Source organism: Nymphalis io, chromosome 19 (genome assembly GCF_905147045.1).
Source record: "Nymphalis io chromosome 19, ilAglIoxx1.1, whole genome shotgun sequence".
In the NCBI taxonomy this organism is placed as follows: Eukaryota; Metazoa; Arthropoda; class Insecta; order Lepidoptera; family Nymphalidae; genus Nymphalis; species Nymphalis io.
The window spans coordinates 9,948,012-9,962,763 of record NC_065906.1 but is presented as its reverse complement, the minus strand read 5'-3'; the positions used below and the strand labels follow the sequence as shown (position 1 = coordinate 9,962,763).

At 38.8% G+C, this 14,752-nt stretch overlaps 2 protein-coding genes across 6 annotated transcripts in view; both read right to left on the bottom strand.

Annotated features, from left to right (window-relative positions):
- The window catches only part of LOC126776125 (uncharacterized), a 585,155-nt gene that overhangs the window by 75,018 nt on the left and 495,385 nt on the right, over positions 1-14,752 (bottom strand). The window lies entirely within an intron of this gene.
- On the bottom strand, positions 4,647-7,682 carry LOC126776115 (uncharacterized). Its single transcript, XM_050498406.1, has 3 exons — positions 7,434-7,682; positions 5,779-6,334; positions 4,647-5,131 (listed from the first exon to the last, which is right to left on the bottom strand). Exons 2-3 carry the CDS (start codon positions 6,302-6,304, stop codon positions 4,938-4,940), a joined length of 720 nt encoding a protein of 239 aa, XP_050354363.1. The 5' UTR covers positions 6,305-6,334; positions 7,434-7,682; the 3' UTR covers positions 4,647-4,937.

The window sequence follows — 14,752 nt, the reverse complement described above, 5'->3', positions numbered from 1 at the left end:
AACACTGATTCCCACGGGTTTATCCGATCTTGAAGAGAACAACTGACCATAAAACCTCTCTACTTCTCCGACAATCTCAGGCCTAGAGGTAACGACCCCACAATTTTCAGTTTTAAGTTTTGTCAGACGCGGCCTCCCAAACTTGCGAGCGAACACTTTCGATCCCCGATTTTGCTCAATCGCAGCCTTGATGGCACGGGTATTGGAGCGTCGGAGATCGCGTCGAGTCAGCGTTTTTATTATTCGATTTAAGGCCTTATCTGACAAAAACGATGGTAGTTCTCGTCGTTTTCTCATGAGCTCAAGTGTCTCAGCAGAGAGTTTTGGTGCGTTGTCTCTTCTCTGTGGCGGAAAACACTTGCGGGATGTGTTTTGCAGTATTTTGACCAGCGTGTCGGTTCTCTCATCAATGCTGCTTATGGTTTCCAACGCGGTGAATTGATTTTGAAGTTCCATTTGGAACTTTTCGGAGCCTTGAGCAGCTTGGAGCATGGTAGGTCGGAGAGTAGACCTCATCATTCTCGATCTTTCGGCTTTTAAGTTGATATTTAGAGTGCCTCGAACCAAGCGGTGATCACTTCCGGTATTAAACCTGTTGATCACTGAAGCATCTCTAAATATGTGCCTTTTATTCGAAATGATAAAGTCTATCTCGTTCCTTGTCACGTTATCGGGGCTTCGCCAGGTCCACCTCCTCTGAGGCTTCTTTTGAAAGAAAGAATTCATCAAAAAAAGCCCCTGCGCTTCGAGAAAGTTTACCAGCATTTGCCCCCTGTGATTTCTGCAGCCCAAGCCGTAAGGTCACCGCTATCTTGTACTCCCACTTTAGCCTTCGAGGTGTCGTTGAGGGCCTTTGCGATGTCCTCGTACATCGCTTCGATCACATCATCAGAGTATGTCGAAGTTGGCGCGTATACCTGTACGACCTTGAGGGAGTACCTGTTGGAAAGTTTTAGGACAAGGTACGCTACCCGGTTCGACACACTACTGATTTCCACAATGCTGCTAATGAGATCCTTTTTGATTTATTTCGATTCGTATATTCCTTTTCTCAGTGACTGAACTATAATTGAAATACACACACTAGTGTGTAGTCAAATTATGATTTCACGATTTTTATAATGATAATCAAACATATATTATTTGTAAATTGGGGACTATAGAATTAATATTTGTTTTATTTATATTTTATTTATTTATTTAACAATATAAACAACCAAATAACAATAAAATTATGGCACTACAATAACTACGAAAGTTTGTCTTGAGTGCTTTTTAGTCCATGGATTTACATACGATATAATTGTTTTAAAAAATACATCAACTTATATGTAATATTTTTAATAGTTATTTATCGCCTCGATTATAAAATATATGTCGGAATGGGTACAATAATTTTAAAGTGTTAATGTATGTATGAGGAGAAGGTTTGGAGCTTATTCCGCCCCGCTGCTCCAATGCGGGTTGGTGGACTACACATGTGGCAGAATTTCAGTGAAATTAGACACATGCAGGTCTCCTCACGATGTTTTCCTTTACCGTAAAGCACGACATGAATTATAGTCACAAATTAAGCACATGAAAATTCAGTGGTGCTTGCCGGGGTTTGAACCCACGATCATCGGTTAAGATTCACGCGTTCTTAGCACTGGGCCATCTCGGCTTTAATAATAATAATATTATTATTAAAGCTCCAAACCTTCTCCTCAAAATGAGGAGAGGAGGCCTTTAGCCTAGCAGTGGGACATTCACAGGCTGTTTCGGATTTCGGATTTCGGAACGTATGTATGAGTATAACACATAACTATAAAAAAACTATAACGACGAGCCTACGCTACCACATCTGATAGTATTTTTTTATACTTTGCCGTCATTCGACAGTAATAACAGAATTGCAGCCGCGTGTATAACGCGAGTAAATGTGAGCTTATCTCCGCTGAACAAAGGGGTCGGAACGAGCATATCCTTTGAATTATTAAAAAAATATGAATATATCAGAATTTAAATATGATAGCGACAATTAATAGGCTTCGATATCGGGGTAAATATTTTACAACTGGATAACCAACGAAATACACTCTCAATTACGTGTTTTGCATAGTACTACGGTTAAGATTACTGAACTTAATTAGGATTATTAAGAGGGAGGTAATAATAAATACAGCAAAATTTCTAATCTTTTATATGATTTTGCATTGGTTAATCCATTTCAAAGTGTAAATAAAATATTGTATTTATAACTACATTATATTTTCAAGGGTTATACCAGATCAGAAACATAAAAAATAGAAACATTTTGTTGATAGAAAAATCGAAATAGTCCTCGAGTCTTAACAATTCTATCATTTATACTCGTAATGCTATGTATAGGTTATTGAGGCAAAAAATGGATATGGAATATTTAGAAATAAATAATCGAGGATTTTTTATAAAAACCCTTTCATTTTCATTTTTATAATGATAGGAAGCTTTTGGCAAAAAAAAAATTATCGCTAAAAACAACATCCGTCGCATGTCACTCATACTTCAAACATATATTTGTTGCTTGAATCAGTCGCTGTGGCGCTGTTGAGACGAATGACTAAGGGACGGTGACCTTTTTTATACTAAATTAATTTTAATAATTATATTATCTTTGAGGGACATGCAAATTAGAAAAAGCTACACCACTAAGGGTAGGAATATATGTTTTTTTAATACATTTTCGTGACGGCAAATGACTCTACTCCACCTGATGGTAAGTGGTAGTAGAGTCCCAACGTGACGACGGCCAGTACGGTCGGGAAGAATGTTCTGCACTAACCACCCCCGCCTTGCCGGCCCGCAAGATGCCTCTTCACTCCTCGTTTGAAGAAATGTTTCTCTAAACAGCACTGTCTCATTTCAGCAAGAAACCTTGTTAGGCAATAACGAATATAATTATCAATAAATAACAAATATAAATTCTTACGCCAATTTATCAAGTCCTCGACATATCATTTCATACATTTAGCAGATGAAGTCATACCAATAGTTCTATAGAGTACAAAGATAAAGAGCTCAGATGGCTCAGTGGATTGAACAGATTGTGGACTAAATCCGGGCAAGCACCACTGAATTATCATGTTCATAATTTGAGTTTATTATTCAACTGCTCGGAGTGAAGGAAATTGAAGTTAGGGAATTTGTAAGGTTTTGATACAAATGTGTCATTTGTGTATCCATCAATCTGTATTGAAGCAGAGTAGTGGAATAATCTCCCAATCTGTTCCTCGAACAGAGACGAGGCTTCAGCAGACTGTTACTTTACAGAGGTATTACAAAATGGGAAATAAATGATGTTTTATGGTTCTGTTTTAATTTCAGAAGCTCCGGTGCTAACGTAAATCTGGTAAGCAATTTACTTTACGAATGAAATTTTCCTCAACGGCGCTAAATTAATCGTAAATTAAAAATTTAATTCGTTGAACGTTATTTTTGGTGTATAAATAAAGTGCTTCATCGTTATCTGATTATAATTAATTTATTAATAAATAATTAAAGTACAAAAAACTTAAAAAAAAAAACAGTTTTTAAAGTTAACAGAAAATGTTACGAATTTGATAGAATATAGTTTCAACCACCCAACACCGTTAAGACTTTTAGAGAAATACACCGCTTTTTTAATGTCTGTTAAAAATAAAAAATATAATACTACATCTGATACTTTAGACAATCAAGATAGCTTTTTTTTATAGAATAGGAAGGTGGACGAGAATATGGGCCACCTGATAGTATAGTAAGTGGTCACCAACACAACACAGTAGTAGTAGTAACAGCCTGTAAATGTCCCACTGCTGGGCTAAGGCCTCCTCTCCCTTTTTTGAGGAGAAGGTTTGGAGCTTATTCCACCACGCTGCTCCAATGCGGGTTGGTGGAATACACATGTGGCAGAATTTCGATGAAATTAGACACATGCAGGTTTCCTCACGATGTTTTCCTTCACCGAAAAGCACGAGATGAATTATAACAGAAATTTAGCACATGAAAATTCAGAGGTGCTTGCCCGGGTTTGAACCCACGTTCATCGGTTAAGATTCACGCGTTTTACCACTGGGCCATCTCGACTTACCTCGACTCACCAACACCCATAGCATGTAAGAAATGTTAACCATCGCTTACATCACCAATGCGCCACCAACCTTGGGAACTAAGATGTTATGTCCCTTGTGCCTGTAATTAACAATATATAGCTTAACAATATAGAAAGTAACTATGCCTGTCACGCCTTTACGGTTAAACCACTGAACCGATTTTGATAAAATTTGGTATAAAGCAAACTTGAATTGGGATTCAAATGGCTAGTTTTATACATCTAACAGCAGACCAAGTCTAACGTAGGTAAAGACGAGGGCGAAAACTTTATAGGTATAAAAAGGAAAACGTAGTACTCTTTGTTATGCCGTAATTGGGTAATAATAGTACACTTGTGCTGCGGTAAAAATTAGCTAATCTTTACTGCAGTGTAATTTTATATTAACTGCCCACTTTACACAGTTTTTTAACTAAAAATTGCAATGCAGACATTTTAAAATTTGTTTACTATAAAATCATTAATATATTCTTAGAAACCAGATCAGAAGGGATTTTTTTTAAAACAAAATTACAGAACACTAGATAATAAATTTAATCAATTTTACAAAATCACAAACTATTCGACAATTTTTACTAATGAATTTATGTAACAACAATTCTCCTAATTTAATTCAAAACTAACCCTAGCAACACGACACTAACAAACTTAATCGCAATGGATTACAAAAATAACACAGTATGACACCAATCGACCGAACACACGATAGCAAAAAGAGACCTGTCTACCGTCCACCCTCCTTTAAATACACTTCCTCCCACTACTGCCCTCCTATATTCCTACACGGCCTTTCCTGACAGAAGACCGTCCCCGGGCTTCTTTATTTTCAACTGTCACGATCCGTTTCCACGATTGGGACGGAGAGCAGGAGATTTTCTTCGTTCACAATGGAGGCAGCTAGTTCTGAGAATCTCTGTATTCCTGAGGGTCCTTGTTGCGGCTCGATCTCTTCCACAGGCTGTACAACACCGGGACGCAGGTCGACACCGGCAGTTAATTCCTCTTCTTCAGTATCTGCGTCTGTAACATGAAAATAAAACCACAGATTTTTCTGCATATTGCGAATCAACAATGCTGTCGACGCTGATAGCTATCATAAGCTAAGCTCTTTTTTTATTTTACATGAAACCTGCTCCAAGACAACTGACCCACAAAGTCAAGTTGTCGAACACACAAGGATAGCACGTCTGATGCTCTCTAAGATATATTCAAAACAAAGCAACTCAATTACCTGGGATAATGAATCCGATGCACTCCAAGATATCAATTATCCCAGGCCAAAGTCACTCCTGTGATAACGCGTCCGATGCACTCCAAGACAACAGTTATCACAGGCCCACAATTATCCACGGGATAACCACAGTCCGATGTACTCCAAGACAACTGGTTATCCCTGCCCAGCCTCCCGAGGATAACCACAGTCCGATGCACTCCAAGACAAATGGTTATCCTCAGCTCAGGGATCCTACAGTAGCGTGTCCGATACACTCCAAGAAAAACGCTCACCGTATCAACTTGTTAAATTTGCCTTACTTTAGCCCCGAGGCTATAGGATAGTATTCCAATCATAACAAATAAACAAAACATATTGGCTCATAAAGATTTTAAAACATCAGTAAATTCAAAGCTGATCTTAAATTGCAAGCAAAAATAGAGCAGACACTCACCATCAAAGAAAGCAGCACAAACATCAGGGGTCCATTCTCCACGCCACGGAACAATATATTCCGCAGCCGCTTGAGTCGACTTGCCATACGAGCCAGCCAGTAGCTGCAGCTCATAGCGACCGTGTGGAAGTATCTTCACCACCCGGTAAGGTCCTCGCATACACGAGTCTAACTTCCCGGTTGACTGCGCCTGCTTACGAACAAATACTAAGGAGTGTAGTTCAAAGGTTTGAGTTGGCTTACGTCTCCTGTTAACGTAGGCGTCCTGACGGGCTTGATTGTCACATATATGTTCAAACGCTCTCTGACGACTCATCTCACGAATGGCTTCCCGATTACCACTGGAACCTTCAAGAGCTACATCCCGTATCAAGCTGCGTATGAGCGGTGTAGCCGCTTCGACGCCTATGAGCAAGTTCAAGGCAGAATATCGCGTCGTCTTGTGTTTTGTTATGTTGAGAGTCAGTTGTAACTTCCACATAACCGCAGGCTTCTGCTGTCGGTGGTTGCACTCAATACGGACCATATTGAGTACGGTACGGCAATATCGTTCAACCTGTCCATTAGATTGGTGCATTTCGGGTGTTATAAAATGAGTATCACAACCCATATCCTTGACCCAATTAAGAAAATCGACACTTTGGAACATGCGGCCCCTGTCAGCAACGATCAGTTTTGGTGTTCCAAAGATTGAAATCATGTTCGTAAAGTGTCGCTTCATTTCATCAGTGTCCTGTCGGTACATGGGATATAGCAAACAAAATTTAGAAAACGCATCTACAACAATGAGTACGTGACGATACCCGTCACTTTCTGGCAGGGGGCCTAAAGTAATCTATATGCACTGTCTCAAAAGGTAAATCTGGTTTTTCCCAAGAATGAATTGGCTGAAGAGGAGCACGGGCTACTTTTTTGTGAGAAAGACAAATTAAACAATGGGAAATGTACTTTTGTGCAAATTTTTTCAACCCTGGGAACCAAAAATGTTTTGTAATTAAATCTACTGTTTTATCGACCCCGAGATGATCGTGTTCATCATGAAAAATGCGCATAAGGCTAAGCCTATGTCCTTTGGGAATAAAGCAGCAAAGTTTAGAACTTTCACCAGTAGGTTAGACTATATATAACTATATAACGACTAGGGTCTAACTGTCCATCCGATAGCCTTTACTTTAAAGACTGCGTCTCCTCGTCAGCTGCCTGAGCAACTTGGGCCCAGTTTAAAGGTTTTTGAATCGTACATATGTTAACTGGATTCCGGCTAAAGTAGTCCGCATGAGACAGCAGACAACCTTTTCTGTACTCAAGGCTAAAATCAAAGTCTTGGAGGTATACCCACCACCGGGCCACCCTGGGCAACAGGTCTTTCTTACGCTGGGTTAGTTTTAAAGCGTTGCAGTCAGTAACCACGGTGAAGTGTACACCCACAAGATAGTGTCTGAAATACTCAAGAGCCTTCACTACTGCCAAGGTCTCAAGCTCGTACGAGTGGTACCTACTCTCAGCCCCCCGGGTGAGTCTGCTAAAGTAAGATACCACTCGCTTACGATTTCCTTCATGTACCTGCATTAACACTGCTCCGTAACCAATAGAACTTGCATCCGTATGAATTTCTATCGGCAGCGAAGGGTCGTAGATGGCAAGTACTGGCTCACTTGTAAGGCAATCTATGAAGTATTGACGCGCGGCTTGTTGGTCGGCACCCCAGTGAAAGTTGACTCCCTTTCTGGTAAGAGCTTGAAATCACTCGATCTCAGCACACACTATTCCTAATCTTAACTATTTTCTCTAACAAATATAATTAACAACAATACGACATGATATTTAAAGTAATCCAGCGAAACAACTAATGAAGAAAATTATAAATTTGTTTTTTAAAGAGAAAAAAAAATACAACTTCAAATGAGGGTAATTCAAGAAAAAAAAAAATAATAAAAGCAAAAAGAAAAAAAATATATTATGAGCTAGGCCAAGCCGTAGTGGGCTGAATAAGTTAGTATCCCACTTCTGATCTTAGAAACCAGATCAGAAGGGATTTTTTTTAAAAACAAAATTACAGAAAACTAGATAATAAATTTAATCAATTTTACAAAATCACAAACTATTCGACAATTTTTACTAATGAATTTATGTAACAACAATAAATATAATATAATATATAATGTTCTTCAGACCGATTTTGGCCCCGGCGGCCAATCTCAAGACAGATTAGCCAACGCAGGAGATATTATAGTGCACAAGTGTGCGCGCAAACACAGGTACGCTCTCTATTCCCTAGCTCTGATAATCCAATGGGACGGCAATCCGACCCGACCGGTAAGAGTTCAGGCGCACGCACAATGGATTTACGTGCTTTCCGAGGCACGTGAGTATACACACTTCCAACTTCCAGACTCCGGGCTGCTCCCAGGACCAGGACCTCCAGGTCTGCGGCTCTTTGATTAAGCCACTAGACCAACGAGGCAGTCAGTATATATATAATATATGTCATAACGAAAAAAATATAAAGTCAGTTCCAACTAAAGCTGACAGCATATGCCCCAGTTTATTTTGAACTTATATCTTAGCTCCAAAAAGTATTAAATGGAAATTGAATCCATTCCGTGTAATAGTTCGTGGTTAACTATGGTAAATATATGATATAGATTATAAACTTGTGAATTTTATAATTGATAGTTTTGTTGGTTTTGAAATATGGGTATAATTTAATATTGTTTTCCAATAAATTTTTCATTAAAATTCTGAAACATGAATTGATAATTAACGTTACTTTTTAACGTGTAGAATGATACGGTTTTTTGTCTATGTGATTTATTTCATAAATTTTGTTTATTCTCTGCTTTTGGGGTAACTGGTTTTCATGCATCTGATTTTTTTTGTTATAGATAACATAACTAATAATAATAAATGTTCTTAGTTATACATACATATGTTTAAGAATAATATAAGATATTCTGACAACTGCTCTGCTCGTTTCGTTGCTCAAGCTTAGGATTAATTTTGCTGACGTTGGCAGCAGTGGTTGGCCGCATGACGTCACTAAGCTGTTCCTGACATCACTCGTATGAGTAGTATTTTGTTTCATTCTAGTCCGTAATAGTTAGAAAAAAATGTGTTTTATATTTACATAAGTAACATGTCTACTGAGCTGTTTTAATCTTTTATTTTAATGAATAAATGCATCTGACGGAAATTGACACTGGTAGTATATTTCTTATACTTCAAAAAGGATGAAACTGATATACACCTTAATACAGTCAGTAATAAAGTAGTTTGTCGAATCCTGGAGTTTTCCAGTTCAGTAGCCCACTGCAGGAATTTCTAAATTGGATTGGCCCGAAATTGCTTGATCTGAAGCTTTACAATTTGCCAAAGATGACTGGTAAGGGTGATACGGAAAATAGCAGCTGTATCGCCCAGGTGAATTGTGTTCTTATGAGTCAGGATAGCCGCGGACAATTGCTAGTACTACAATACTTTCCAGTCTTAGCCCAAACTTGCTCTGGTGACACCTATGTAGCGACACAATGAGTGATTTTCTGTAACGCGTATCTTCATTTGGTAATTGGAATTGTTGTGACAATTACATCATACGAGGTATACTCAGCTCCCAGAGGAGGCTATTTGTAGGGCCAGCTAACTTTGTTTTGGGAAACAAATCACTATGGTTTTTCTTTCTTTTCTTCCTTATCCGCCTTTTATGATACTCAAGGGTAAATATGAGTATCAACATTATTTTTACATTATACATATGGTCAAAGTGGTAATGACATATTTAGCTTTCCTCCGGCAAAGCGAGCGTTAGTGATACTCGTACTAATTAATTAACCGTTATACTTCTGCTATTTCTTAAATTATAATTAGTGTTTCAGTTAAATATTCTCATCCACTTGATCAATTTATTTCATAAATTATGTTCAAATTAAGCCATGATGTCCAAATAGATCGCGCAGATCGTACTCGAAAACAGTGGGTTGCAAACTATTTAGCAAGCAATAAGCAACAGAGATTCAACACAAATTTAAGTATTCTCACAAAACTACACACTTCAATATGATATACATGTATATAATGTAAATGTAAATAAGTATGTTGTAAAGTAAGAAGAATAAATAAAAAATAATAGATGACTTACTAACGTCAAATTTTATCGATTTATAATTAATATAACTTACTTTTTTATAAATATCAAATTTTACTATAAAAAAACAATCTCGGTTCTTGAGAATTTAATATGTAAATTGCTTACATCTAATTTTATTTTTTGTTTGATATAATTAATTCTATGTTATTACCTTATTTAAAATGTACGGGTATAACATTGAATTGTATGCGTTTTGCTATCTGTTGGCTATGGGATTCGTCTAGTTTGGATGCTTTGAGATAGTCGAAGCCGAGATGACCCAGTGGTAAGAACGCGTGAATCTTAACCGATGATCGTAGGTTCAAACCGGGCAAGCACCACTGAATTTTCATGAGCTTAATTTGTGATTATAATTTATCTCGTGCTTTACGGTGAAGGAAAACATCGTAAGGAAACCTGCATGTGTATAATTTTACTGAAATTCTGCCACATGTGCATTCCACCAATCAGAACTGGAGCAGCGTGGTGGAATAAGCTCCAAACCTTCTCCTCAAAAAAGGAGAGATTTAGCCCAGCAGTGGGATATTCACAGGCTGTTGAGAGATGGTCGCTTTGTACGTTTTAATGGTGGCGCTCATCGATAGCGTTAAATTGTCAACTGCTTAGAAGATTTATTTTTATATATTATTTAGACAAGATGTATTTCAAGCTGTTAACTGTTATAGCGTCAAAGCTTAATATTTTTTCTACAACATGTTCGATATCTATTGGTATCACATAAAAATAATGGTCATAAAGATTTGTAAATATTGTCAAAATTATAAAGAATGGCCACTTACCAATTGAACTTATTTTTCAGAGCGTAATTTTGATTATCCGCTGCAAATAAGACATCACCCGAAGTTTTGTGGAACTCCTATAGAGGTTGACTCAAAGCAGATCTTGATTAAATGATTCAAATACCGACTGCCCTTTGCTGCTATCTAGGTTTCCCTCTTTGTTCCATACGAAGAACATTGTTAAACGATGGCATTCTTTCTTAATTAGGTCTTGTTGTAGCACATTTAATTATATTTATAAGGCCAAAGTCATACTGCTTAATTATTTTACTTAAAACTTAAGTTGATACATATTATTTAAACACATATTTTTTATAAAAAAAAAAATACAAGTAAATGTTTTGCTTTAAATATTTAATTTTTATATTTACCTTAATAAGGGTTAATATAATTACAAGCAATAAAATAACATTGATATTCATTTTGTATGAATTTGTATTAAGTGTTATTATATTAATAATATCTCGTCAAACTGTACCTAATAATATTATATGAAATTTTAAGTGACTTTCATTTTGAGAAATAATCAGTTTTTAAAGTTGGTTATTCGAGCCGGATTTTATAGTAGCATAATAAAAAATTAAAAAGTGAAAACAGTTTTGTCATTATTATACTGTTAGTATGATTTAAATTTTAATTAAATTTTAGTTGTACAAAATATAAAATGACACTATTCTAATAATTAAAATCTAATAAATAATTTACTTTAGAATATTAATTATAAGTTACAACTTACAGGCGGTTTAATGACGTTTTTATACTTGTTCTATAAGTAAGTAACTAAAATGTTAATAAGGTGACAACATAAATAATTTACTTACACATCGATTGAGAAGAATGAGTAACATACATGTGTGGAATAATAATATTGTCCTCCAGACCGATTTCGGCCACGGCGACCAGTCTCAAGAGAGATTATCCAACTGCGCAGGAGATATTATAGAGCACAAGTGTGTGCACGGGAATGTACACATTTCTAACTTCCAGACTCCGGGCTACTACTGAGAATTTTCTGTTGGAAAAAACCCAATAACTTTTTAATGGCCCGACCTGGGAATTGGCTTATATCAAGCCACTAGACCAACGAGGCAGTAAAGTCTGGAACACATAAGAGATTATTTTCAAGAGTATAATGGTTTTCTTGCAATTTTGAAACACTTTTTGAATATATTAAATAAACCAATTTTATTTATAGTGCTGAATAAATGTATTATTACATTATACATGTCGAGATGGCCCAGTGGTAAGAACGCGTGGATCTTAACCGATTAACGTGGTTTCAAACCCGGGCAAGCACTTCTGAATTTTCATGTGCTTAATTTCTGTTATAATTCATCTCGTGCTTTTCGATGAAGGAAAACATCGTGCGGAAACCTGCATGTGTCTAACTTCATCAAAATTCTGCCACATGTGTATTCCACCAACCCGCATTGGAGCAGCGTGGTGGAATAAGCTCCAAACCTTCTCCTTAAAAAGGGAGAGGAGGCCTTAGCCCAGCAGTGACACATTTACAGGCTGTTACTGTACTGTACTGTACTGTACATTATACAAATATTATATAATAAAATCACCATATCCTTTTTTTTACAATGTGCGTCCAGGTGTCATTAAAATGATCTAATCGTCAATTATATATAACTGCGAAGCACTTTGACGTAGTTAGATCAAGCAGTTATGCATTGACCTCGATTTAACGATGTCGAAGATTAGTGATTCAGAATAATTATAGAACCTAGAGATGAAAAAGTTAATAGCTATATTTATTTTATTGATAATATAATCACAAACTATAAACACATGCTTAGACCTTTGGGATGGCTCCGCTAAGTATCGACTGGAGACCTTACATCGGTTGCAGCGACGAGTGGTTCGCGTTATTTGCGACGTAAAGGTCACAAACACACTCGAACCTTTACAATTGCGTTGAGAGATAGCAGCGCCGAGCGCTTTCTATCGACTGTATCACAGCGAGTGTTCTGAGGAATTATTCTCTCTTATTTCTGCTTCCACCTTCCTTCATAAGTCTACGCGTGCTGGCTTTCGATGTCACCGCCTTACATCAATTTCATCGTGCACAAAGAAATTTGGCAACATTTTCACAATTTATTGGAAGTGTGACAAACACTTCCAAAAAATGGAATTCTTTACCAGCTCACGTGTTCCCCTCTTCTTACAACCCGAGTTCTTTCAAACAAGGCGTGAAGAGGCATCTTGCGGGCCGGCAGTGCAGAACATTCTTCCCGGCTGTACTAGCCGTCGTCGCGTTTGGACTGTACTACCACTTACCACCAGGTGGAGCGCCCGGCAAATATATAAAAAAAATATATCCAATGGCCAATACAAATATAATACAAATATCTGAGCGACTATCTGCTCATCTGATGGTAGGATGTTAATCATCCGCCTGGCTTGTTACCACCGTACGCATGGTGAAAAACTCGTGAAGTGGCTTGCAGCCGCGTTTCGAGGTCAGCCAGCGTACTGCCAATGCCCGAGCGAGTATTGCCGCGATGGGTGTTGGTCCAATGGAGACGGCTGTTGAACCAATGCCGGGGGAAACTGTATTGACCTGCCGGACAGGGAGACCCGAAGAAACGGCTGTTTCGCTGGCCGCCCGTGGCATAGTACAGGGGCCCGAGCGTGCCTAACCAGCTCGCGAGGCTGCCCCACCAGGCCACGCATAATCTCGGGGTGGACCGTCGTGCCGGTTGGTGACCGGAAGGTGGGGTCCCGGCGGCCACTTCTGGGGGGATTCGGGGGCCCTTCCGTCCGGTGGGTCAGTATATTTTTCCTTTTGGCAACCACTTGGGGAAACACGCCTCCACACTTTGCCCATCACCATCGTGGCAATACGTCGCTCGCTTCACGTCTCTTTTCCATTTTTTTTTCCCAAATGGTAGCGCAACAAAACAGAAATAACGGTCGTACAGCGGTGCACAGATTGGGACGGTATGCGTGATTACTATGCGTCGGTCCCTTGGAAGGAACGTTGCTTCAGTGACAGTGAATGACCCGACAGCTAGTGCCGCTGCTGTTGCTGACGAGATCATGTTGGGAATGGAATACTACATTCCTAGCTCAGATCTCGTCAGTAGGGGTACGCGTAACCGTTGGTTCACTTTTTTTTTTTTTTATATAATAGGAAGGCGGACGAGCATATGGGCCACCTGATGGTAAGTGGTCACCAACGCTCTTAGACATTAGCATTGTAAGAAATGTCAACCATCGCTTACATATCCAATGCGCCACCAACCTTGGGAACTAAGATTTCATGTCCCTTGTGCCTGTAATTACACTGGCTCACTCACCCTTCAAACCGGAACACAACAATATCAAGTATTGCTGTTTTGCGGTAGAATATCTGATGAGTGGGTGGTACCTACCCAGACGAGCTTGCACAAAGCCCTACCACCAGTATAATCACTTGTGAATGCACCGATGCTGTATCATCTAAGCAGGCGGCATATCGCAAGTGGATCAACGGCTGCATTAGCGGGGCATCTAACATTGACTCACTAAAAGCAAAGTACAATAAAAATTCCAAGTCCTGTAGAAAGACATACACGAGAGCGGATGCACAGCGCATTGTACAGATTGGTCATGACCTTGTTTCGCATCCTAGGGGCTCCCGTAGCTTCTGGCGTCTGACCAAGTCTGTGCAAAACAATTTCTGCCAACCTCCGCTGCCACCGCTCAGAAATCCGGACGGATCGCTAGCTCACAGTCCGCAAGAGCAAGCTGATCTCCTAGCTAAACTCTTGGCCGATAATTCCATCATCGATGATTGTAGTGCGCTGCCACCAACAATACATTCATGTGGCCATACGATGCCTGACATCAAAATCAGGCGTGATGTGCGTGCGTAGCTGCAATCACTTGATGTACGGAAAGCTAGCGGAGCTGTCTCCTGTGTTAACGCGCTTGTTCCAACTTTCTCTCTCTTCCTGATTTATGATTGGATGTGAGCCGGAGGCTTGGAAAAGAGCTAATGTGCAAGCGGTTCCTAAAAAAGGGGATCGGTCTGACCCGGCAAATTATCGGCCAATAGCTA

What these genes read in the sequence shown, in the direction of transcription:
- LOC126776115 (XM_050498406.1), bottom strand. Translation starts at nt 6,304, where the DNA reads ATGGTCCGTATTGAGTGCAACCACCGACAGCAGAAGCCTGCGGTTATG. An exon ending in TTGTGCTGCTTTCTTTGATG is followed by an intron (nt 5,132 to 5,778) that starts GTGAGTGTCTGC and finishes TTCATGTTACAG; the next exon opens with ACGCAGATACTGAAGAAGAG.